The sequence below is a fragment of the Pagrus pagrus genome, assembly GCF_965226575.1.
Source record: "Pagrus pagrus genome assembly, chromosome: 6".
Taxonomy (NCBI): Eukaryota; Metazoa; Chordata; class Actinopteri; order Spariformes; family Sparidae; genus Pagrus; species Pagrus pagrus.
The window spans coordinates 20,556,138-20,582,950 of record NC_140190.1 but is presented as its reverse complement, the minus strand read 5'-3'; the positions used below and the strand labels follow the sequence as shown (position 1 = coordinate 20,582,950).

At 40.0% G+C, this 26,813-nt stretch overlaps 1 protein-coding gene across 3 annotated transcripts in view; it reads right to left on the bottom strand.

Moving 5' to 3' along the window:
- Nucleotides 1–26,813, bottom strand: part of camsap2a (calmodulin regulated spectrin-associated protein family, member 2a) — a 55,588-nt gene that overhangs the window by 11,776 nt on the left and 16,999 nt on the right. For 2 of the 3 annotated variants that reach the window (XM_084356042.1, XM_084356043.1), the window contains exons 3-9: nucleotides 19,588–19,746; nucleotides 17,334–17,417; nucleotides 9,587–9,619; nucleotides 8,420–8,561; nucleotides 7,510–7,649; nucleotides 289–385; nucleotides 56–152 (exon numbers count right to left, since the gene is read on the bottom strand). In XM_084356042.1, the coding sequence (XP_084212168.1) occupies nucleotides 56–152; nucleotides 289–385; nucleotides 7,510–7,649; nucleotides 8,420–8,561; nucleotides 9,587–9,619; nucleotides 17,334–17,417; nucleotides 19,588–19,746 (752 nt within the window). The remainder of the gene's footprint in view (nucleotides 1–55; nucleotides 153–288; nucleotides 386–7,509; nucleotides 7,650–8,419; nucleotides 8,562–9,586; nucleotides 9,620–17,333; nucleotides 17,418–19,587; nucleotides 19,747–26,813) is intronic. The other variant, XM_084356044.1, reaches the window with a different exon arrangement.

Here is a 26,813-nt window from a genome sequence, read left to right as displayed (position 1 = left end):
CCTATCACACGAAATTCACATTTCACATCGAAGACCATAATTTGTACCAACATACCTTGGTCTTTCAGGACTTGGAGGTCTTTCCATGAAGCTTCTCTTGGTTGCCTTGGAGATGGGGATGAATGGCATATTCTTCAACAAGGATGAAGGATCTGAGGTGACACAATAGAGACGTATGATCAGACTATGCTTTCACAATAGACACAACCACTTCCACTTCCTACACCTGACATTACAGTTGCTATTGCTACCATGAATGCTGTCTTAAGGTCTGAATTTAAGACTTGCCTGTGTTTTCGTTGTCCAGCAATCTTGGTTTCACAAAAGACGGCTTGACCACCTCAAACCACCAAAACAGCTCTGCCATGAACACCAGGTAGTTATTCTGTGGAAATATAAAAACAAGAAAAGATTAAAGACATGGGATTGGAGAACAAAAAAATCACTCAGCACAATGATGTTACAGTGAACCAATTCTATGTATTTCCTGTTGTCACTTTATCCACAATATCACCTGCAATACAAGTGCATTGTATCTATTTCTCCAGCAGGTGTCTCTCTTAACCCCTACAGAGAACCTGACGTGACCAGTGTTAGTTTATCTTCCAGTCTGCACATAAATAATTCACCAAACTTGCTCCATTTCACAGAGTATCCTCTTAAGAAAAAGATGCTTCATAGTTCAAGCTCCAGTGGAGTAATTTACAAGTGGATCTGCAGTAAATTCATCATCCTTTTCAGCAAGGAATATTCTAAAAATGAGTGACATTGAAGTAAAATAAATATTACTCATTTAGAGTCAGGCTTTTCACAAAGTAATAACTTTTGTTAGCTGAAGTAATGTAACCAACATCATGGCTTTCCACAGATGAGCTAATCTTCCACTTACATAATAACGTCAATAGTACCTGTGTTAGTAGAGAGGAGTGATTAAGGCATTAACCTAATTTGTAAAATAGAGGTCAGCTATTTTTTTCCGTTCTCAATCACCAGCATTCAATCCACCAGTCAACCTGAATTAGAGAATAGTTGAAGGGATCTTTGGCACTGCTGTGCCAGGTCATGTCCATGCCTAAATCAGGCCAACATACAGTGGGAGGTCAAACTGCTTGAGGACGCTGCACTGCAAAACATCATCTAACAAAATCATTCCCATCAGTGTTACATTTTCTCAATGTAACAGTTGTTTTTTAACTTCAACAAAGAAAAAAAGAAAAAATAAATTATGGACCATACATCTCACTTGTTCTGGTTGGTTGTTCTGCACTGTGACAGAGGTAAAACATGTAGCATTCAATAGACAATACTCAAAATACCACATGGTTTAACCAGTATGATTGACACTGGAAACATTTATTCAGCTTCATATTCAGTCCAAACACTGCATTTTAATGAGTAAAGATGTGTGCTATTATGAGCTTAAAAAAACTTTTTAAACACATTTTAAATTAGTGTCATCACGAAACAAAGCAAAGTCAAACTCCCCTCATCAAAAACTAGTTATTTCGCATTTTAAATTGAATCCAGCTCAGGCAGTTTTTTTGCCCATGTTGACATATTTCATGAATCAATATTTAATCAATTATCATGTCCGACTGAGCATTTTTTGCAGGGAACATGCCGGCACTCACTCACACATGCATATGTGCACACACACACACACACACATACATATGCAAAACGAGTGCGGTGAAGCAGGGACGACCTTGAGGAAACACGCCCCCTCCCCACCCTCACTCTATGGTCTCCAGACAAAGACAATGCTGCATGGCTCAGCTCTAAAGATACCTGATTCACTTGATCAGCAACATTTTGCTCTACCATGCCCACACACACATACAGACATCACGCATATACCCCTTAAGCCCCCCCAACTGCAGCCCAAAAGCACAGCAGGAGGGGCACAGGCAATTAACACCAGTAGCAGTGGTTTCCCCTGGGTGTTACTGCAGCATTTTACCTTTTTTTTTTTGGACTCTTTTGTACTTTACATGCTTGGAAAGGTGTGATGCTGAGACAGAAGCTAGGTGTGAGAAACTGTAGTGCACATGGTAACCAAAGTTCCAAACTAATTAAAGCACAATAGACAAATATTGAATATTTACATGCAAACTGAACAGTTGCTTACTACAAGTTTTCCTCAATCAGTCAATAAAAAATGTTAAGCTTTTTCAAGCTATGTTTTGAGTTACATTTGCCCTTCTCACAACTCTGTGGTTTAAAAGCTCTTTAGCATAGAAATACTAACAAACAGCTAGTCAAATACCAAATTGCTGGTTACCTTTAGGTGTGTTCACAGCATGTGAAGCATTTCTCGAGGAACGAATAAAAGAAGAAATAAATAAAAAGAGACAAAGATCTCCTATGGTCCGCCCGGCCGAGATTTGTGGCAGAGAGCCCAGCCTGACTTCTCTCTCCCCATCTGTCCTTCTGACTACTACTGACACACCAGGTGTGAGTGTTATCGCTTAATACCACCAGTCAGCAGTCGCACACACTCACACAGATCCCCAAACAACCAACCGCCGCACCACCACTCCGCCTAGCTCCCCACAGAATGGCATTACTCCCTCGCCAGGTCTGCAGTGTTGCCAGATCTGTTTGCTGGAGATTTGAGCATGTGTCACTCTCAGGATGAAAACAGGGACCTGATTGGTGATTACTCGAAGAGAGCTCGGGGTTGAGGGAGGTGGGGGTAGACTGAGCTAATCCACTCTACAGAAATGGGTTTGAACAGCCCACCATGCACGTACTGCACATGCACACACTTGCACATGACCTATGTAACATTCAAATGCACTGGCAATGTTTAAGGTTTGAATGCATAAAAGCACAAAGCTGGACACCACACAAATTACTGTACATTAACCAACTCAGCAGGACACTAAGCGCAGACACACACTGAGCCTTCACTAAGCATTAATGTCAAGAATCACTGGGCAAGAGGGTTGATTAAAGGATCTAGGTCCTACAGCCAAACACACAGAAAGTCAAGCTCACTCCAACTTGGAAAAGCCACTGTCTTGATTTTCTGCCAAGTTTATCAGGCTGCCCTGAAATGCCCACTGAAAACCCTGGGCTTGCACTACATTACTAATGATAAAAAACAAAATCTAGAACAAGAATTTTCTTCCATGCTTAAATGTCTGCAGTGGCCACACACTGAGACACCAACACATTAAGTAAGGAACTTAGTGAACAAATTGATGAAAGGATATGACACTGAAAAGACCAATCATTACTTGAGCATCACAAGATCCTCGCACTCTTTACCTGCTCAATGCCAATAACTCAAACTAATGACTCGAATACAGTGTAATTCTGTAAATCAAACAGAGAACCCAGACTGCGTTTAATATAGCTACACACTTGAAAAACATACAGTCAGTTCTTCATTGCTGACATCAAATGATGACAAATGATCAACAGACTGAAAGCCATGCTGGAGAGGCAGCTTATGAATTACAGAAAGAGTGTTAATTGCCTTCCTCAGGGCAACCTCAGCATGTCTGCTACAAACCTTCCAGTAAAAAAAAAAAGAAGCTGGTAAAAGCCCAGAGCTGGTGAATTTCATTTCTCCTTGTTGCATCCACAGATGGTAATTTAGATGTGCTGTAAATTAATTAAATGAAGAGTCGGTAAATGGGAGTGGGTTGACGTGATTTACAAGCCTGGTGTCCATTAGGAATGAATAGCCCTGAGTAATGTGTGTTTTCTATGGCATTGGGGGTTGGGTACCAGAGGCGAGTCTATTGTCTCTTTATAGAGACCCACTGTATATAATGGAGAATAATTCTGTCTTCATCAAATGTACAAAATGTTGTGTTTTATGTCGACTTTCATTGCATGTCTTGTGGTATCTTCAGAGTGAAGGGAACAGGCCTTTAACGCTCTACATATTTAACCAAAAAGAGGCACATGGAATCTGACACGGGGATGTCACACAGACTGGAGCGTGTGTGTGTGTGTGTGTGTGTGTGTGTGTGAGGGCATGGAGACACTCACTCAGCTGTCAAATGTTCAGGCCGAGAAGCTTCAGGCTCAATTCCAATTTTCTGCGCATACAGACTGATTTCTCTGGCTAACTGATAAATATCTATGAAAGTCTCACACCCTCGTTTTTAACCTGAGCTGAGGTATCTCATTTAAAACTTGTCAGGTCTTGCTTTCCATTACTGTGCCATGATGTCCTCCATGTGAATGCTGCTCAGCCAAGCAGTCGAATTTATGACCTCTATCTCACAATTAACAATTTGTATTAACATTCATTCATAACAGTGAGTCTGTTTGTCAGTAAGTTGATCGATACAAAATGTATTTGATACTTTGATACTTGAGTGATTGTAATTTCTGTCAGTCAGTTGGACAAAAGAACAGAGTTCAATACGTTGTGTTTGGCTCTGACAAATTATAATGGGCATTTTTCAGACAAGAAATCTGCAGATTTATTAATAATAAAAAAAATACATTAGTTGCATTTTGTTTATTTTTGTCCAAAATATCCATGTGGTTCAATCACAACTGAGAGATTGCCCTCTGTCTTACTTTATGTTCTTTATTCTAAATGGAAAATTTAAACCAGGGATTAGATGGAGGGATTAGCACAGGAACACTTGGGCACGTTTAAACACATCGTCAAGTTCCCCAAAGACTCTGTCCCTCCATTAGTCTCTTCCATCTCCTCTCTAACTGTTTCGAACTGTCTGTTGGTGTAAGTGTTATCGCTCCTCCTCATCTCTCTTCTCCTCTTTCCATTTTCTTCCACATCAACACCTCTTTCACTCCCCCTCCCTGTTAAACATCTCGGCTCGATCTCTATAATAAAGTCTCCATTAGTATGACGGGCCACGGCGTACAGCTACTGAGGGTGTGACTGCCTGGAAACTGGGTCAAGGTTACTGAATCTAACTGGTTCTGTGTGCAGTTCTGGCTGCACTGCTGCTCTCAGGCAATAACTCTTCCCCGCTGGGATATTTTTTTTATCCCTCGTGAAATCAGTGTCAGCAAAATATGGCTACTGGCTGGTTCACAGGACTCAATTATTTCTTTTTTGATGCTGTGTGTTTCGTCGATGTGTTTGAGCTCTGGGCTGCTGAGAGTGCGAGATGAATGATGTGGAAATTATTGCTTTATCCCTGATTTATCATGTTTTAGATATATAACTTTAATATTAGTACAAATATCCATATTTCTGACAAATAGCGCTTGCAATAGCAAGAACCAATTCCATTTACTGTATATAAAGAACGATCATTTCCAAGTCTTTTATCAGTGTCCAAAAAGTCCATGTAATCAATTCAACACAGCCGGCTAATATATTTGATTTAGTGTGTATAAAATGCTCTTAAAAGCAGGATGGAAACATCTCCAGCTGCACTGTAAACAGCATGTTTTTAAGTTTAAGGTAGCTTGAAAGCTGATTTTTAGTTTACTGACGTCTGTCCTTTCAGTGACCTATGTGTTCAGTCTCTGCTGAGAACAACGTTTCTCAGTCAGAGGACATGCTGAGGCAGAGTCAATGTCATCCAGACACATCACCTTTTCTTTTTTTTCCTACTGCTTATGCAGCTCTCAGGCAAAACTCACTGAGATGGACACATCAGGGACAAACACAAAAAAACAGCAGACGGAACGGACACAAAGTTACACCAAACCACCAGAAAAATAGTAGTGCGCTGCCTTTATGGTGGCAGTTATGGTGCCTTTTCATGTGGCAGGAGAGTGGGAGTTGCTATTTGAGGAAGTTGTGGGAATTGTGGCCTCTAGTAGCCACTGTGCCTATTTTATGAAAAGGCTTTCTGCACAGACAAAAATACATACATGAACACAACTAAACACATAGAACTATTTGTTATGGAACCAAAGTAGACCTTTTACAGAAATATAATATTCGTATTGCACATGCTCTGGTGCATACATATAGCATGTGTTTCTCCAACGTAAGACTTTGTTTCTCATTAAGGATGTATCGCAACACTAATTTTGAGCAAAAAAGGGAATAATAGAACCATAAGGACGAGAATCAGAGCTGTTAACAACCAGTAGTGGCTTTGACCAACTTGTAAAAACAACACCCTCGACTGTTTAAAGCCTTCTGATAATACTGTCACCTGTTTGATCTCTATACACTAGGCGTATACACCTGTTTTTTATTGAGAGAGAAAGAAAGGTAGGTGCGGAAGTGATGTTTACTGTACCCAACCTATTCCTCTGACAGATGAACTCCTGCAGCATCACACATTTATATACAAAGAAACTGCAATCAATAATCTCACATCAGCAGCTGACAACCTTGATACCACACACACATACACATACAGAAGTGATATTGGCATGAGAAGAGAGGTGTCAGAATGAACAGAGGACCAGGCTGTGAGTAATAGAGAGAAAAGGAGTGCGTCAGTGAGAGAAAGCGAGAGAAAGAAAATGACTGATTGAGAACAGAGAAATTAAAACATAAAGTGAAGCAAAAAAGAAAGGATGAAAGACAGAAAGAAAGAAAGAAAGAAAAAATGGACAAGGAAATTAGAAAAGGGAGAAAAGAAAATTAAAAGCAAATTAAAGAAGGAAATTAATAAAGAGAGACAAGAGAGGAGTGTGTGAGGAAAGAATGAAAAAATATATGCAGACATGTTGGGAGAGCAGGGTGAGTGCAGCTCTCCATGCTTGTGGTTGGTGAAGACAGCTAGCTTGGATTGAATGGTTTTTCCACAGCATGACTCACCACACTGGCTGACAGAGCTGCTTGTTTCTCCTATTTCATTTAGCCTCCCTCACTGGACACCACACCGTATGGTTTTCTAATCTGTTTCCTTGAAAAACTCATGAATGAATTAACACGTACAGGATTTGTAACCGCTTAAGGAAACGATAATTAACTTAAATATAACTCAACATTTTCATTTGTTGATTTTGTAAATGTGGAAACTAAGACCTGACGGTATTCTTAGGTTTTAAAAAAAAAAAGAAAACAACCACTTCCTTGGATTTTATGTTAACGGCCATGGTGGGTTTTCTACTCTCTGCTGGCATGGACTCGGTACATTTTAAAAGTTCTGTTTCAACAAATCAGGAGTTCAGCAGTTTATATTCCACCAGATATTTCTCCCAGACTGCAAAGACTGTTACACACCAAGTGTAAAAGCAATTTAAGAGTGGATAACCGGTTTTGCAGAGAAGCTTTGGACACCACAGATTCAGCATCACAACACAAGCATCAAATCACTCCAGAGATTGCTATTCTCTGAGCCTAGAAAGAACTGAAAGTTAAATTTACAAAAACTAATAGCCTTTCAAAACACACACTCTAATACAGGGACAATTAAAAATGTAATTTCCCAAATATAATTTCTTATTAATTAAATAAAAAATAAAAAATAGAGGCTCCAAACTTGCAGTGACCTGCTGCTGACTAAACTTTACAAGCACCACAGGGTGAAGTGAACTGGAGTAGCAAATATCTCATTTTTGAAATAAAACGACATGAATGCAGCCAGGTTGTAGCAGTACCTTGATGGCGGAGGAGGCGTAGAGCATGTCCTCCAGGCTGAAGTGGCAGCAGCTGTTCAGGTTGTCTTTGCAGAAGTCCTGTATGAGCTGCAGGTTGTATAGGCGATCAGCCAGCGTCATGTTCTCCTTCAGACATACATCTGGGAGGGCAGAGGGAGCCATCAGGTGTCAGAGTGACGTCAGGATGAATTTGATGACTGAAGGGGTTCTGGTTTTAACACGCACCTCAGAGACTTTCAGAGGTGGCTTCAGTGTGTGTGTAGAGGAGCTTTTAGGAAGGAACTGCCGACAAAAGTTTGTGATTGACTGACCAAATCATGACAGTTGGTTGCATGTCATCAAGCTGTGGGTGGAGCTGTGTGTTCTAACATTTAAGGTGTTAAAAGTGTTGAGTGATTGATGTTTTGTTTCAGTGATGTTTTCAGGTCAATTGAATGCTTGTGTGTGAATATGTGTGTTTGTTGGGCCTGTTATCAACATACTTTATCAGCAATGTGATGTGAGTGTGTTACAACTTTTGTTGGTGACTGATCTTTGATCTGGTGAATGAGCCATTCACAGGCAGGGGACAAAATGGCACAAACACCTCCCCAAATACTGTAACTTGTCTGTTCAGATTTGTTTTTCTACTCTGAAAATGTAAGAGTGATAAAAACAAATGCTATAAGAAAAAAAAGAGAATTCTTATGCATATATTTGGTTTGAATATGAGCATTTATATCATGGAGTTAAAATCCTTTCTGAAAACAGATGTTTACCATTTCAGCAGAAGCAGAAACTGCTTAATGGTCAACAGAGCTCCTAAACTCCTGCCGATAAGTCACGGTCACCTTGTGCTTTGTTGCAGACGTCTTACCCTAACACACAAACACACAAACTCTACTTCAGCTAACACCAACATGCTCCTTACCATCCAATTGTAGCAGCTGAGGGCAGTAGAAGTGCAGCAGAGCACCGAGGGCCGAGCCGTCTGTGCTGTCTTTCAGCAGATTGTCCACCGGGGGGATCCATGGAACCGGCTGGGTCGAGGCCTGCTCCTTCCTGTAGCGAGCCTGCAGAACATAAAATACACAACTATAAATTAAAAGCATCGTGAAACATCACCCTGCCTACATCTAAAGTACAGTACCTACTGGGCCAGACCCGTCCTGTTGTTTTTAATCATTAAGTACAGCTATAAAATTAGTCATGTTTAATGGTGCAGCCATCACAACAGCTGTGTCTTTATTTTGTCTTTAAAGCAGGAACTCATCAAGGCTTCATTAGTTTTACTCATGTATGAAGGTAATTGAATTGTTCTGGAGCATGTGTACTAAAAGCTTTAAATTGTTTGAGAAAAAAACAATCACACTGAGCCCACTGAGAGACGACAAAGCCCACTATGGTGACTATGGTTACCACTGAGGTAACTCACTGATTATTTTTTATCATCTTAGCTCTTGTAGTATAATACCAAATTATTATTCTCTACATGTTGAGCATTTTCAACTAGTTTAAACACTGAGTTTTTACAAACAGCATTCTTCGTGAAAAACTGTCAAACTATCCTGTCCAGTATCTGAGTGCAGCCCAGTGACATGAATATAAATGACTTTTTATTAAAAACACATACAGTAATGTTTGAGGTGAAAAGAGTGGATGTTACAGGCAGGCCTACAGTGAGAACTGGCACTGGTACTCTGAAACAATTTAATGCCAATTGCTCGCAGACATCCCGTCTCTGAAATGAAATTCTAATAACATTTTTTTTTTATCTAATCCCCTGGGACCTCTTCAGTGATTCCCCAAGGGTGTCTAGTTCTTCTGTCAAGGACCTTCACATTAGCAAAAACTCTACTCTTCTCTTTTCTCGCTGTACAGTAAATCACATGGATGCAGCACAAGGGAACACTTGTTAGTCTAAACACGGGAGGAGAAAGAAAAGATGTGTTTATGTAACAGCGAAGTCACAGGTTGATGCACACGTGCGATAAAATGGATGGCAATCAAGACAGAGAGAGGTGGGAGGGAGGAGGGAGTGGAGACGGTCACTATGGATACACAGATGAAAGAGCGTAGCACTCATTAGTTGACTTACAGGCACAAGCTTCATGTACCACTTGGTTGGAGACTGTAGCAGCACAGCGAAAGAAAAACAAACAACAAACAACAAAGACATACCTGTTAGGGAGATTAGTTAGTAATGCGATTTAGTAATAAAAGGAAAGACATGACAGCTGTGAGATCAAACGCAGAGAATCTGTGTTATTGAGAGCATAAGAAAAGAAGCCCACGCAATCCAAATACCCCTGGAACTGTATTAAGTGTAATGCAGTGTTGGGTTTTCAGCATGTATCAAGAGTTTAGTTTTTGGTAGACCAAATATAGAATAGTTTTGAGGGGTCACAATTTCTCTTATTAAATGGATCAATAACTGAAAGAACATTCTGTACTAAAACTGAATGCACAAACATTCGTTTATGATACTCTTTATAATGTATAATTAAAAATGAAAGAAAATTTGCTTGACATATGCATGTTTCATTCCTCTGACAACTAATGTGCCCATCAATAGGTAAATATCCATTTTTACTGTCTTTTAAAGGTGCACTGTGTAGAATTCTGTGGCATCTAGCGGTGAGGTTGCAGATTGAAACAAACTGATCATCCTTCCCCTTTCGAGTGCGTAGGACTACCTACGGTGGCCACTAAAAATGCATAATCCTTCTCTAGCCTGGTTTGGTTTGTCCATTCTGGGCTCCTGTAGGTACATGGTGGACTGCATGGAAGAGGACCTGCTCCCTCTGTAGATATAAAAGGCTCATTCTTAGGTAACAACAACTCAATGGATATATTAATCTATTTTCAGGAGATTATACACCAATAAATAAATAAATAAAATAAATAAATTACACTAATACATTTTTTCTGCAAATTGACCCCCTAAATACTCCATACTTTCCTCTTCGACCTTTAAAATTCACTCCCTGATTTTGTTAGTTAGAGGATCCCAAGTGTCCCTAAACCCAAAAGTTTTCTCTAAATTCATTGCTGATTGGTTGAAGGGAGCGTATGTGTTCCCAGAGTCCTATATGTTGCGAGGGTAGTTTCCATGGCATACAGATGGGTGACAATTAATAATGAAAAAAACAACATAAACCTCCTAGTCTCTGGACTCCATCATTCTCGTAGTGTGTTCAATTTATTAACATCGTTTTCATTGTCATGAAACCATTCAATGTCTGTGTATGTCACCCATCTGGATATATATCTGGGGGATATAGGACCCTGAGAACATTAGACTCCGTGTTGCAACAAAAATGTGAATTATGCCGACTTTAAAACAATGGAAAAAAGAAATAATTGAAATGAATCTTAGAATTAAGGGACACTTTATGGCACCAACACAATCAGTAAGTGTATCTTATTGTGGCTAAAAGGGATAGCATTTAAATTCCTCAAGTAGCTAAAAGAAGAGAAAAAAAAGACAATCCCACCACATAAACGCATCCAAACTGTCAGCTATCCACTGACAATGTAAGCTGATTCCAGAAGAGGAGAGGCTTGCCTCAGTTAAAAGCTAATACCCACACTACCTGGAAACATCAAAAAACCAAGTGTGAGTGCCACTCAAAGTAGCTGGCAAGTGCTCAACTTCAAAGGCGAGCCACGACACGACGGGAGAACATACTGTACAGGAGCTCTGTACTGAAACCCCCAAAATAAATAACAAAGACAGCAAGAGGATGAGAAGATCAGCTGCAGCTTTCTTGGGTTTTCCTGATTTGATTAATGTCTCAGCTCTCTGAATGCTAATTTGAGTCACCAGAAAGAGTTTATTTCTATCAAAGACACCTAATGTAATCTAACATATGACATATTAGTTAATCAGTTGTATCTATTGGCCAGTGAATGGACTGTCTGTGAAGCAGATGTCAAAGCATGAATGTGAGTCTCTTGATGTGTCACAGGGCAGAAAAATATAGGTCTGATAAAGATTGGAAATCTTCTTAAGGTTTGCCTGTCATGACATAAAAGGAACGTAGAGAGATAAGATTATATCCATCCATCAAAAAACACTCCATATTTTGTGTATTTTTTCCCCTCACAGCGCAGCATTTGGATAGTGATAGTGTAGAAATACTGCAGAGTATATTGTGAGTAATCCTGTGTGTATGATCTAATACTTACCCTATGTTATGCATCGTATATGTGAGCCCCTTTCATTATTATGCCATGAATATTTTTAGATATTTTTGTCACTCGTGTTCACATATATTACTCATACACAAAGATGCCCCTGTTCTATTGTTTAAATAAGATTATTCTGATACATGACTTCAAAACAGGACCAAGATTCCTGACTCGAGCCATCTGCTGTGCAGCTCTGAAATTCAGTTATATCATAAAGGTATTTGTAGACAGAGAGGGAGACTGCCCTTACTTCACCTCTCCAAGTCAAGCGCTAAAAAGCTGCCCTCTTCCAAAACATGGCCAGACAAAGTCAATACAGACTCACAGGCCAAGTTGAGCATTTGGTTGACAGGAGGGGAGCATGGCATGAGACAGAACAGGGGCAGATCAGGCTTTGGGTTGTGATCATACTCAAGAATCAGATTCAAACATTACTGGAACAATTACAAATACAGTAGCTTAGCATAGCCTGTCATTTGGCATTTTTATCTTTTCCCTCAACTGTCCATACTGTACATCATCTACGCCATGTAGTGTACGTAAACCACTTAATGTACATTAGGTATCTTGTTTTTAACTGTTTGAAATGACATTAAATATAATAATTTATACCAGTGCAGGACTAAAATACAAACAAAAATAACTTAATGATAATGGCTCAACAGTTATCAGTAAAACATTGATTGATTCTGATTGATTTTTATTATAATCCTACCATTTCTGCTTACAAAGAATCTTTAAAAATGTCTATTTATCATCCAGAGATAGAAACAATAAGTAAACAGGAGCTGAGTTTGGGGTAGGGCTGGGTGATAAGGCCTTAAAACAGAATAATGATATTTTTAGGCTACATCTCCAAATCTCTATAGGAAATCTCCAAAAAAGCACTTAAAAATGCTAGAACTGGTCAACAAAATCAAATATTATGACATTTTTGACCAAATACAATATTGTAGGCAAGGCTATTGAGTATGAGATATTAAGAGTATGAGACGTTTGATAAATAATCATCAACACTATTGGTATAATGATTATTAGAACAAGAACAAGAACAGTCTGGTAAGTTCAGAATATTACATCACTTAGTGTAATGCAGCCATTCAAAGCAGGAGTGGAGCAAATTTGTAAAAAAGTACCCAAAAGTCATGCTGAAGTAAAAGTAAAGATATCATTAAAATATTACTTTGACAAAAGTGAAAGTCACCCATACAGATAGTGCTTGAGTCAAAGTCTAAAGTATCTGATATTAAATGTACTTAAGTATCAAAAGTACAGGTAAAAGTAAAATCATACATTTATTCATTTATTTTATGGGTCGGCTAATTATCGGATCTTATATTCAGCCTTTTTTCTGATTGCAATCTGCAAAGTAACTAGTGACTAAAGTTTTCAAATAAATGTAGTGGAGTACAATATTTGTCTCCCAAATGTAGTACGGTAGAGGTATTAAGCAGCAGATCAGTCTGATGACACAAATGATTACAAATCATTCACAAATCGCCTATTAAGTGGTCAAACGGACCTTTCACAGACTGAATACATGACTCTCAACCCACCGCCCCAGTTTGAGGGGATGAAGACTGTCTACATCTAAAGTGCTGATCTAAGACTGTGGGCTAAGCAGGGTTAAACAGGGTCTAAAATCTGTTATATCCACTAATCAAACCCCTGTGGAGAAGTAAGGCCTCATCCATCATCTCATCAAAGAAAAGCACACACATACACATCATATTAAACTCATGTTCAAGTACGACACACACATGCACCCCATCCATCTCAACTTCAATCATCCTGCGACTCTCTCTCTTCCCATCAAAGTTCATCCTCTGAAGCCAGACATGTCCGGCTGAGCTGCAGCTCAGCATTTGCAACTAAAAAAGGATTAGCCCTTTCCTCTCTGTCCTGACGTTGCCTTTGCAGTGCCCCCCCCCCCAACCTGCACCCACCTTCACCTCTGTGTACTGTACAGTAGGTTAAAATGAAAACACACTGTTGCCCAGGTGACTCTACAGTGTTGTCCTAAGAGGGTACACGTCTCTCTGCGTCTGACTGAGACAGAAGCTCCCTGCGTGACTCACACTGCAGTCAGACTGATTGCAGTCACTGCAAAGACAGAAGGGGGGAAGGTCTGGGGAGGTGGGGAGTGATGGAGGGATAGAGGGAGGATAGATGGAGCTGCTAGACATCAGCAAAAAAAATAGTAGCGTGCTATTTTTTGCACATTAGTGCAGTTTGACTTACTTTGTTTTCTTCAATTCTTCTGTGCTTATTTTCCACTATGTAAAAATGTCAATTGCTAATTACTAACAAATTTCTCATCTTGTTCTGACTCATTGTTTTGACTAAGACCCCAATTTATTCCTTCGCTTCTATTTGGGCCAATCAACTTATGTTATTGTGAGGGTGCTGCTAACGAAGCAGGCAATGCTTAGGCCTGAATACATTTGTGATATTCTCTTGACATATATGAGTCACAAGGAATACAGTACACCCAACACACGTTGTTATTTCCCTCAGACAAAAAATTGAGGCTGGTTTCAGAGGCAGAGGAAGGACAGAGAGAGTCGGAAAACACTGGTGGTTTTATGGCAACCTGGTAGGAGTTACGCTCACACATGTAAACATAATAAAATGAAACAATGAAAGGGAGAAGACACAAAAAACCTCTACAAGGATGAAGGCAAGGCCATTATTAAATTCAAATAGCCGAGACGCTGACCGTTGTGCCTTCGTCTGCCAACACAGCAACCAGTTGTTACGCAACATCTCTCGTCTGAGGCAGCAAGACCTTGAAGTCAGACGCACAGGGAAGTTCAAAAACTGTCCCAATTAAAAACAACATGCTGAATTCTTTTAAAACAGGATGATACAATTCACTATGTCATAAAAGTTGGCTTATTCATAACTACAGCACAGCAGAAATCACTGTTGTTTTAAATATCTGATTTAAAGTTCGAGGTGAGAAAACCACAGACAGAAGCAGAATTTGTTTCAGCAGCTGCGGGTGGACAACGACTGATACGAGTGTGCTTTTATTGATCTGAAAGCCTCAAAGTGCACCATCCAATGACCTGAAAGATGTCAGCCACAAGCAAGAGAGAGAGAGAGAGAGAGAGAGAGAGAGAGGGAGTGAGAGAGAGAGAGAGAGAGAGAGAGAGAGAGAGAGAGAGAGAGAGAGGGAGACGGCGACCACAAGCACACATCAATGCGCATAAGCCGCCCCCAGCTTTGGGATGATGTCACTGAAGGCCAACTCTCAGGCTTGGGGGCCAAACAATCAGATGTATTAACACTCACATCATGACTGAGCGTGGCTCCACATGTGAGACATCCAGTCAGCGACAGGCTGACTTCACTGTGACTCTGTTGTGGTTTCTGTCATCCAGTTTCAGAGAGAGTTTTCTTCTTCAACAAGCATAAATAAATCTAATGATGAAATGATGTCACTTATTTGGATGCAACCTCACCAGTTAAAAGCTTGTGTGTTCAGGAGGGATAGCTATGGCAGTGCTGTGTCTGCACAGTGACTGGTCAGATCAGCATCAAACCCAGTGGAAGTCTGCACAGCCCTGGGACTGGGACGGGGACCACACACACATAAACACTGCAGTGCTCCATTTCAACTCTCCACAGGCTAAAACACATGGGGCAGGGTTGCAATATTTTCCCTTAGGTACACTGTCTCCAACTCTCTAAACCTTTCTACAAAGCAGCATCACTGAGGGTGTTGAGTCACAGTGTGTAGCCCGTGATAGTAGAGGCATGACCCAGGAGAATGGTCGAGGACAAGTCTAATTGAATGAAGTTTCCGGAGTGGAGGAGTGGAGGAGTGGAGTAGAGGCTTTAGGGCAGGACAACATTAAAATGCAGAAAAAAGAAATTAATGAGAAAAGAGAGTGAAGACTGAATTACTGCTGCAGATGAGCGTGAGCTGAAGTTTCTCATCATTATCTAACATGTGTTGAGGGGGTTCATGACTTTCATGGGTGACTGAAACTTGTATAATTCAAAAACCAGTCAGAGGTCACTTTTCTTCCTGGAAAACTGCTGCTGCTGCATCATAAATGAAACAGCGTCAAAGCGTGAAGGATGAGGATGTAGGTGGAGACATGAGTGTGACGTCATCTTTGACCAAAAAGCTAAAGCTTCAACTAAAATTGACAGTATTTTTTTGGCCTTTTATTGGTTTATTGATAGGACAGCTCAGAGATGACAGGAAACAGGATGAGAGATGGGGGGGTGACATGCAGCAAAGGGCCACGGGTCGGACTCGAACCCCGGGCCGCTGCAGCGAGGACAAGGCCTCTGCACATGGGATGCCCATTCTACCAACTGAGCTAATAGGTGCCCCAGTTCATCCTTGTGTCAGTTCTTGAGATATCGCAACAACCTGAAAGCACAATGCCTCCTGCCACAGCTATTGCTGGCGCAGAGGCATGAAAAGTAATAATTCATCGATTCCAGCATCTTAAATGTGAAAATTTCCTGGTGTCTTCACTCCTCTATCACTGTGAACTAAATATCTTTGGGTTGTAGACTAAACAAGTGATTTAAGGACATCATCCACGGCTTTGGTAAACACTGAGACAAACCAACAGCCATGTTCATTACTCCAACTAATATATTATCCAGTTTATCAATCTTTGAATCTATAATTCATATTTTAATCTTCATGGAAAAGTCAGTCTTTCTATCTAATCAGTCTGTATTTGTAAGTAAACAGATGTCAGAACAAGAAATTACTGAATGTATAACAAATATACAGAAAAGATCATTACACAGAAAACATGGTACCTGTGTCATATTACTATCTTACTAAATATCCAAAACATGCATCACACGCCACGTTTTTCTCAGCAGCTCACAGCCCGTATGCACTCACACAGACACAAATTACATGGAGCTGACTGTGAAATGTATAAGTGGCAACAAATAGCTTTAATGTGAGATTTAAATCGATTTATTTCCACCAGTGAGTGAATGCATTATTCAGTGAATCATGATCTATTGCAAACCATTATTGCAAATGTAGTGTCAAACTACAGAATCCAAACACAGATGACTCCAGTTACTCAAATACATAATAAACACACAGATAAACAGACCCCCCACAAACACACAGGCCACATCAGCCTGTCTTACAACATCAGAAATCCCTGCTGGTACTAGAGTCAGTTATGTAACAGATATGGACCGCGGGCAGCACCCTGAACACTAAATGACTGCTGCTCTAATTAGACCAGTGAACACTGAACTGTTCGTTATGGCACAAGTGAAGTGAATGAAGCTTGTTACAGTACTGAGGGTAGTAAAACTTGTTATGATGTTAAAGATGTAGCTCTCTTTCTCATTTAATAAGTACAGACTGATCTAAAGCTCAGACATATGTGAGTCAGACTTTCTTCAATGATTTAAAGGGCTTAAGATCTGTTGAGGAAACTGGACCCGGATATTAAAGTGACAGAGGTCGGGGGCAAATATCTGTCCGTCAAAATGAGTGTTGGAGTAAATCCATTTACTGGGGTTGAGGATTTACACTTAGCTTGTTTGAAACTGTCCATCAAACTGGTGATATCTGTACTGTAAATTCATGTAAAGTTAGTGTTGAGTTAGCTGAGGGAAAAAAGGAAAGGAAAAGGAAAAACGCCCACCCGAGGACTCCCAGCAGACTCTGCGCTCTGTGTCTCCTTCTTCCTCTGCTCCTGAAGCACAATGTCTTTCAGATACTCATTTACCTGAAAGAGAGAGGACAAACAGGGTTTTATTTCACTGAGTTGGCCTGGCAGCAGCACCAATTGGCAGAAATTCAATAGAGGGAACAGACAATGATGAATACTTCATCTGCAGCTCATATTGCTCTCTGAGATAAGCCTCACATTCAAAATCAGATTTGTTTTGTTAGTTTAAATGAGGCTCCATAGTCTATTGTGTTAAAAGTTAATATTGAGAGTTCCACAGTGGAAGCATTTAATTTAATTTGGTTATATATTATACAATATTTATCGCTGCACTGCAACCACACAATTATTTTTCAGGCTGAAGTAAAGTCGAGAAGAAAATCTAATCTCATTCAATCCTGTTCAGAGTTCATATGGATCAAGTTAAAGCAGGTTCAGCTGTTAAGCTGGTGAATTTTGGACCTTTGGAACACAAAGGGACACCAACAGAGAGCCATATGTCCGACCAGTAGGACTCCACGACCAAACCTGTTAACTATTGTGATTGTGTGTGAGTGTGTGTGTGAAGCTCAGAGTTGGCAGCAGTCCACTGTTCCTAGAAGAATGTAAATAGACTGTAGCACTGTATGGAGGAGCCAGAACCATCTGCAACCACCAAAAGGCTGATTTACACAGTGCATGAAGGTATTTGGCCACATTATGTATAATATGCACTGTAGTACAACAATTTATGGAATGTTTTTAAACAGTGTGCAATTGTTTCCTTGTAGCTCCTATAGATTATTGGACGAAAGCCCAAATATTAAATATTAGATTGTGCATATACCAGTGTTTTTTGTACATTAATGTGATAGACCACACAGACAATATTCATCACCTGTGGGATTGAAAGGATTGTTTTTAAAAAGTTTATTTTTTCTTTTTAATGACAGTACACAGTGCTGTATTCTTGTAGTTGCATTTGAGTCATGCACAGCCTCCTTTTGAATGTTCACATTGCTTTTCAATATTGTTTTTTTTTCAATAGTTTTAATCATTAAAATGTATAACATGTTTTTGCTTAACAGCAGCCTTTAAATAAAATAATCAGTACCATTCTTAAAAACCTTTGTCAGTTGAAACATGTTTGTGTGTTTTAACTGCAGAGTTTGGAGAGGAGGGCCATGAGCCATGAAGAGCTGACATAGCTCACATAGTGTCATAGCTGATGAGAACAACCACCTGGTACTGTACATGTGATACTGTACTGCATGTGACATGTGGATAATGTTAAATTGCCCCATTATCAGAGGAAAAAAGCCCAAACATTTCATGTGGCTTCACAATATTCTCATTTTTCTTGTGTCCTGAATTTCTCCTGCACACACAGTATTCAGTTAAAAGGTTATAAAGGCAGTGAAAGACAATCCCAACTTAATTACACCCCGGAGGATATTTTCTCGTGTGCTGTGAGTTCACCTGTAGACGTCATATGGTGCAACCCCAGGGCATGACGACAAAGTGGTGTACATGAAACCGATTTGGTGGTATTTAGGTCAGTAATTTTGACTGGAATAACCCCACTGTGTACTGTGGAATCTCAGGGCTCAACGTCTATGAGATCAACTTTGGTGAAACGCCCCTGAGCCAGGATATCTGTGGTAACTTGTGTGCAGTATGAGCACCAGCCTGCTGCTTGGACAGATACTGAACAAGGTGATTAACTTACTTATAGTTCATGATATGGTACAAACCTAATGTCCAGCAGGTTTTGATCTGTCCTTGTAGTTACAGTGTATCTGTCATTTTAAATAATATGTACAGAAGTAAGAAATATAAGTTGGCATCTAATTTAAAAAATATCAACTTCAAGTTTCAAAGGCTGGTGGAATACAAGCTGATTTAAATTGTTTTTGTGGAAAAAACTAAAACAAAACAATATACACAGACGCTCACATTACTCAAATCAAATCAAATCAAATTTTATTTGTATAGCCCAAATTCACAAATCACAGTTTGCCTCAGAGGGCTTTACAATCTGTACAGAGACGACACCCTCTGTCCTTCGACCCTCGATTCGAGTGAGGAAAAACTTGCCCCAAAAAAAAGCCCTGAAAAAAAAAAAATGCGGAAGAAACCTCAGGAAGAGCCACAGAGGAGGGATCCCTCTCCCAGGACGGACAGACGTGCAATAGATGTCGCATGTACAGAGCAGATCAACGAGATCACAATGTATACAACAACTCACCTTGTTGATCCAGGTAGTCACTGCATCCTCTGTGTCGTAAGGTGTTTCCTCAGGGTTGCAGGCTAAATACTGGCGAATGCAGGCCATCACCTTCTCTGCAGTGACCGTCTCCACTGTGTACGCCACCATCAGAGTGTCGATCATCGCCAGGTGAGCGCTCTGCAAGAGGAAACATTACAAAAAAAAAGATTAAGAGGGTGAAAATGAGTAGCTTTGAGGTAACAGTTGATACAAGCACACTGATGTTGTTTCCTGCAGATAGTATTGTATATTTGAGGGATTTAAGTCAATGCTCTCCGTAATTGCCATTAGTGTACCAACAGAAGCCTGTATCACTATCTACAAAGGTCAAACCAGAACACAATAGTCACACTATGGCCAAGAGTAAAATGTTTTTTTAGAAGTAGGGCTGCAGCTAACGATCGATTTTGTTATCCATTATTCTGCCAATCAATTGTTTAGTCTACTCAATAAAATGTTCATCACAATTCCCCCCGAGCCCAAATTGATATCGCTTCTCTTGTCCAACCCCCAAAGATTCTTCATTTACAGAAAAGCACAGATCCTTACATTTAATGCTGGAATAAGCAAATGTTTGACATTTTTGTTTGAAAAAGTAATGAATAGTTTCAGATTACTTTTCTTTTGATGGGCACTGCATCTACCAATACAATGACTTAACTCTGGTAGAAAATCTGCTTGAATAGAATCAAAATAACACATATGCATAAGAAATATCATTTTCTTCATGTTATTGAAAGCCAAAGACTTGTCTTGGACTGCAAAACAGGTGAAATTGTCTCCTTAAATGCGGACGGGGGGCAGAACTGGAAAATGGTCTTATTTCATCAGTAAAGTTGTACCAACTTTTAGAGTCTCCACATTAGCATGATACTGAAGGTGAGTGGGGACTGAGGCATTGCAAGGGCAGTGATTTATATGATTGGACAACACTAAGCTGCTGTACATCTGAAACTCTAAGCTTCACTATGAAGCATACAAAGCTAATGTAGCAGTGAGTGTAGGAGGATTTATTCCACACCACTTACAGAAATGGTGGATATGTATTTTAAGAAGGAAACTTTTCATACCTTCCTTAATCGTTATCCACAATGTTTCTTGTCATACCATACATTCCCTTCAATCGTTACTAGTCATGTCATTGGTCTGGTTTCCAACAAAAAGCAAGGACTACGTCTTATTAGCTATGCTGTAGGCAAATTCTGATCACGACAGCAACTTTAGTAACTTGTGATTCAACTCAAAAAGTTTCAACTCTTAAGTGCTAAAGTGTCATCTCTCTATATGCTGATGACTAGGGTTTTTACATAAAGACATGCTTTATTTTTGCACCCATTCAAACTATCCATAACAACAAAATTCAAAGGACACCAGCTGCATCTTACAGTGGCTTTTGTAGCGAGCCAATCTTAAAATAGTATCAGCAAAGCAAAAACAAAAACTACTTCATGATTTATGAGTGTTACAGGTATGAGACAAGTCAGACGAGTTGGTGTGTTCCCCAAAGGTCAGAGTAAAATAATCTGAATGTTGTCACAGCTCACTTCCCCAGCATCACTCTATTCTCATAAATATTATAAAATACACATTACAGAGAAGAGTCTGTTCTACAATATGGGGCAGACGGGTGGTCTGTGAAACAAATAAGTCGAACAAAAAATAAAGTATTCTAATAAAAAGAGAAGTAACAAGGAATTTACAGACAATTTAATCATGAGAATCATTTCCATTTGTGTCTGTTACAGTGAAGAATATAAGACCACTCAAGGCCATATAGTGTTTACAAACAGTATTTTTTACTTTGTATTTAGAGGTAGAACAACCTTTGAGTACAATCAATGCCAAAGGTTTGCTAAGCTCTCATACTACAGCAGAAAGTCCCAGGGAGGAGGTTGTGGTTTTGGGAGATTGTACAAACTATGACTATGACGCCTGAGACAGGTTTTAACTAGACTTGCTTAGTGCTGAGTAATATAATATATTTCAGTAATATGAAATATAACTGATGAGCTTTTGCTTGCAGATATAAATCTGTGACGGTAGTTAGTAAGTTTGCTTTTGAGAGTGATACCCAATTAGCTCATGCTAACTAGCTATGTTACATCATGAAACAGATTCAGTTCAAAGCAGCGCAGCGTTTTTTAGAATTTGCATAAGAACATTATTCCTCTTGTTCAAAACAGACCACTACAGAAGAGCAGAGCCGCTCAAATCTCCAGTCAGAAAACAGTCCTATTAACTCATATCATACTCATGCATGTTTATATATTACATGTAGATGAGCATATAAGAAGCAAGACACAGTACTGACATGTAATTGATTATCTAATTTGAAATATGGGTAGTTATACAAGCCAAATGTGGAAATCTTAACGTGCAATAACATTGTCTTTGTGGCACAATGTTGATAGGGGTGAGGCTTGTGCAAATCCTATAATGTATGTATTTTAGTTCTTGGCTCCTCGCTCTATTAGTCTGCACTGTCTTGTGTATCCACCACACACAACCCAGGAATCAAACCACCAAATATTTACACTTGACGGCAGCTTTTCCATGAGCTAACCCAATTAATCAAAGTTAAAGCGAAGTTAAAGTGGCCCCTTGAAGATCCACTTTGATGCAGTGCACTAGAGGCAGAGAATAAAGCATTACCAACATCACTTGGAGGTTTCAAGTGAAGTTGAAGAGCTATGTTGTTCACTCACTCACGTTAGCTGCAAAGTGCATTTAAAGCTCTGAACTAAATTCACAGTGTGACATTTCATTAGCTGAATGCTTAATTTCCACTATCTCTGATCCGGTAACCCTGCAGCAAACCAATCCCATTTAATAATATACTGCCAAGATGTTTCCTATTGGCCTTCATTTAGCCTGTCCAAACACTGTAAAACATTATCTCAAAGACACACAAACATCCAAATGCACACACATACACATCCTGTTATCAGTTTGCAGAGCACAATTACAAATCTGCTCTGTATCCCCACAACAAATGATCAGCTCCAGGCGACACCAATTTTGAAAAGGCCAAGGGACCAGCGTCATTCCTCAAAGGCCTCATTTCTCTCCTGTTTCCTCCTCCCTGCTGAGCAATTTGAGGATATTGATTTGTATCTGCTGAGGTCTGATGAGATGAAATGAGAACAAGGAGAACTAATCTTGTTTACTAAACCCCAGACCCACACTCTCTGATCCTATTGAATGACAACAAGTCATTGTGTTGGAGGAAGAAGCCACACGTGCATTCTAGGATTGTGGTGTTTTGCCACTGGGATCATGCATACTTCATAATGTGAGAAAGCAACTTTTTTCAGTACCTGAAACTAAAAGATGGCAGAAAATAGCAACTGCTTGGATAAATTGTAATTAATCTTTTTTTTTTGGCCAATATTTTAAGTCCGAAACCCAAAGTTTTGTTCTGTTTGTACAGAAGCTACCATTTCAAGAAAAAAGTGATAAATTCGATGAAAGCTGAGGAAAAGGAGCAAAGACAACAAAGAGTGATGCAGATGAAAGGAGTCAGGTAAGTCACTACACAACTAATTATGTTTACATTTAATTACAAGAAATCCCGGAAAACGCTACATTTAGAGCATCATTTATGAAGTAAGCAAGTATTACTAGCATTTGTTCAAACTCTTAGATTTCAACCAAAAGTTTCGTATCTTTATCTGGTTGACATTAGGGGGCAAGAAGTTTGCCAACATCAGTCAACATTTCAATTGTGATAATTAAACATCGATTTTCCTGTTTGCAGCCTCACAGAAGCCTCACAGTGTTGAAGAACTCAAAAGGCATCCATGGATCATACTTAGGGTTTCATGAGTTTGACTCTTGAGATGAGAAAAGAGAAGTGCTTAAGCTGTACTCAAGTTGTTTACTTGTACTCAAAGGGATGGCTTGCTGTAGACACAGTTTTCTGAAGGCTGACATTGCTGCGTGTCCAGTCCACAAATTTACAAAACCTGACATTAAATAGCATTTCAACCTCTGACTTTATGGCAGGATGGAATGTCTGAAGGCTTAAAATGCTTGGGATACTAAAACTCATCATTAATATGATCTATAATAGAAGTGGTGCTATGCAAATCAAGCATTTGTCCATCAATAAACTGATAACAAAGTTATCAGTTTAACAAAGTTATCAGTTTATCAGCTGACCCTATAATAGACCTATGTTTCCTTGTTGCATCATAATAGATGTAACTGTCTCATTATACTCAAGTAAATGTAAAAAATGCCTCTTTAAAGGTCCTCTGCACTGCTCTAAAAGCATATATAAATAGTAAATAGTGTGTTGCTCTGAGTGAGAGCTGCTGCACTGTATAATGCAGACAGGATTGGACAGTCAGTGAAGGATCAGCTGATCATGTGTAAATGTCAGATGAAAGCTAGAAGGAAGAAGAAAGGCTTCAGTAACTGGACAGATGCAGAATGGTAATTAGATGGAGAAACTGAGTAGAACAGAGGAGGGAGGAAAAATGGCAAGCAGGACAGAGGTTAATTCTTCACTGGCAGAAAGGTTTAGCTTTTCTCATTAGAGCAGACCTGCCTGTCGTTGGCTCGGCCGTTTTCACCATGACATCATGTTTTCTAACCTTTAGGTTTTGCTGAGCACATATGCTTTCCTTCAGCATCACTGTACTCTATATTCAGTTGCACATATCCATACCCTGGAGCTGCCCAGTGCAACTTCTGTCTTCCACTGCTGGCCGCTGAGCAGCTCCAGCGGAGCGTTCAGGGATCAGATACCTTTCTTGGGGGTATCTGGACAGCTGCAAGAGGGGGAAGTATTGCTAATTCACTCCTTTTGATGTTTATTTTCAGGATTCAAAATGGAGACCTTGTGATTATAATTTTATTCTAACCTTTTGTTTCCTGCTTCCTTCAAGCGTTTATCATATGCTATGAAAACTATACTAATGTTTAGCTATTTTAATCACCCTTTGATAAATGAATTGCACACATTCATCCAGTCATAGACGATTCTGTAGACACGAAGACAAACACACACACAAGCATTTTTTTGCTTTCTCATCTAAGCTGATTACATCCATAAATCTCGTTTTGATTTCTCATGAGGTAGGACGATGCTGCTTCACGGTCAATATCCTGTTTTTATTGTACCGCTGCATTGCTGGCTCTCTGTATTTCCACCCTGGGAGATAGGCAAACACTGTTCATCTTTAATACGGCTTCTTGGTGAAAGAGGAGAGATGAAAATCGCTCCCAGAACGCAGGATTACTTGTAGTTCCTAAAGTCTCCAACAGTAGAATGGGAGCCAGAGCCTTCAGTTATCAAGCTCCTCTTCTGTGGAACCATCTTCCTGTTTTGGTCCGGGAGGCGGACACCCTCTCTACCTTTAAGAGTAGACTTAAGACCTTCCTCTTCGATAGAGCTTATAGTTAGGGCTGGTCCAGGACAGGCCCAGGCCTGTCCTGGACGAGCTCTTTGTTATGCTGCTATAGGCCTAGTCCGGGGGACAATGACACACTGAGCTTCTCTCTCCTCCCCTCTCCTCCCCTCTCCTCTCCTCTCCATCTGTATACATTATGCCTGTATACATGCCCCATCTCTGCATGTCACTGACTTACTTCTTCCCCGGAGTCCTTGTGCTTTCTAGTCCTACAGGCTCCCTTGGATCCTGGCCGCACCCGGGTCGTGGATCGTGGATGCGCCCACTGCTATGGCCCTGCCTGATCGTGGATGCGCCCACTGCTATGGCCCTGCCTGATCGTGGATGCGCCTACTGCTATGGCCCTGCCTGATCGTGGATGCACCTACTGCCATGACCCTGCCTGACACCCATCACTACTGTCGCTAATATTAGTCACATCTCTGTTACATACGTTCCACTACTATTATCGTACTGCATTGCTACATACCATCCTTACCATTGATCACTACCACTGTTATCACTAGTAATCACATTTCCATGTGCATTTAATCATTATTGCTGTAATACATCTTTGTGTACTTTCACTCCTGTCAACCATCGCTTATAATTGAATACATTGTGATCTCGTTGATCTGCTCTGTACATGCGACATCTATTGCACGTCTGTCCGTCCTGGGAGAGGGATCCCTCCTCTGTGGCTCTCCCTGAGGTTTCTTCCGCATTTTTTTTTTTCCCTGTTAAAAGGGCCTTTTTTTTTTGGGGCAAGTTTTTCCTCACTCGAATCGAGGGTCGAAGGACAGAGGGTGTCGTCTCCGTACAGATTGTAAAGCCCTCTGAGGCAAACTGTGATTTGTGAATTTGGGCTATACAAATAAAATTTGATTTGATTTGATTTGATTTTGAAAATCCACCGTAGAAGCCTGATTTAACATTGCACAAAAGGCAAGGGAAAAAACAAATCACAGCAACCTACAAAAGATAGTGTGTGATGTATTTCACCTCAGTGTTGTGTGTCAGTTGTAAATCAACTAAACCCTCTATTGTCAGAGCTCTGAGCTGCTTGCTGTGGCCTGAACCAGGTAGCGGGAGAAGCTCAATACATCACTACCTCACCATAAAGGATGTCGGAAAAAAATACTTCTGTAAAATCATTAGAATCAACACACTGGCTTTATTCCATTTCAAAATGATCTGAATTGAGGTAATGGCTACAGTACAGTAATGTCTTTACCACAACTTATGGCAAAAAGCTTTAAGGGGCTTCACAGGGTCATGGTTAATGATCAGTCCGGGTTGTTTTTATTGGAGAGCAAGGCTTCATTGAGTTTTTATGGCAATCTTCAAAGTTTCTTAAGAAAGTTCCATCAGAAAAAAATAGGAGCAGAAAAGGACCTGAACAAACACAAATAACCAAACTTCTGCACTTTAGTCTCCTGGACCTCCTCAGGAGTCAGGAAACACATACAGTGATTCAACATTAACTCAGGGGTGATGTAATATTGAAGTGCAGTCTGCTTTTAGCATTACAGCTCTCCTGTCCAGTCCCAAAGGCTCCACGCTGGGGTGTATGTCTAAAAATTGACTCTGTCTTACTTCAGGTATTTTCAGCCAACTCAACTGGACATGGAAAAGCTCTCAGCTGTGCCTCTCTCTCTGGTCTCTTCTGAAGGTCACCACAGAGTTAAAGGAAAAAGCAGTACCTGTGCTTTTTCATATGAATATACAGTTCATTATATACTGGGGATATTATGTACTAAAGGGATGATAACATGCAACAAAGTGTTAAGAGCTGATCTTTTCATAGTT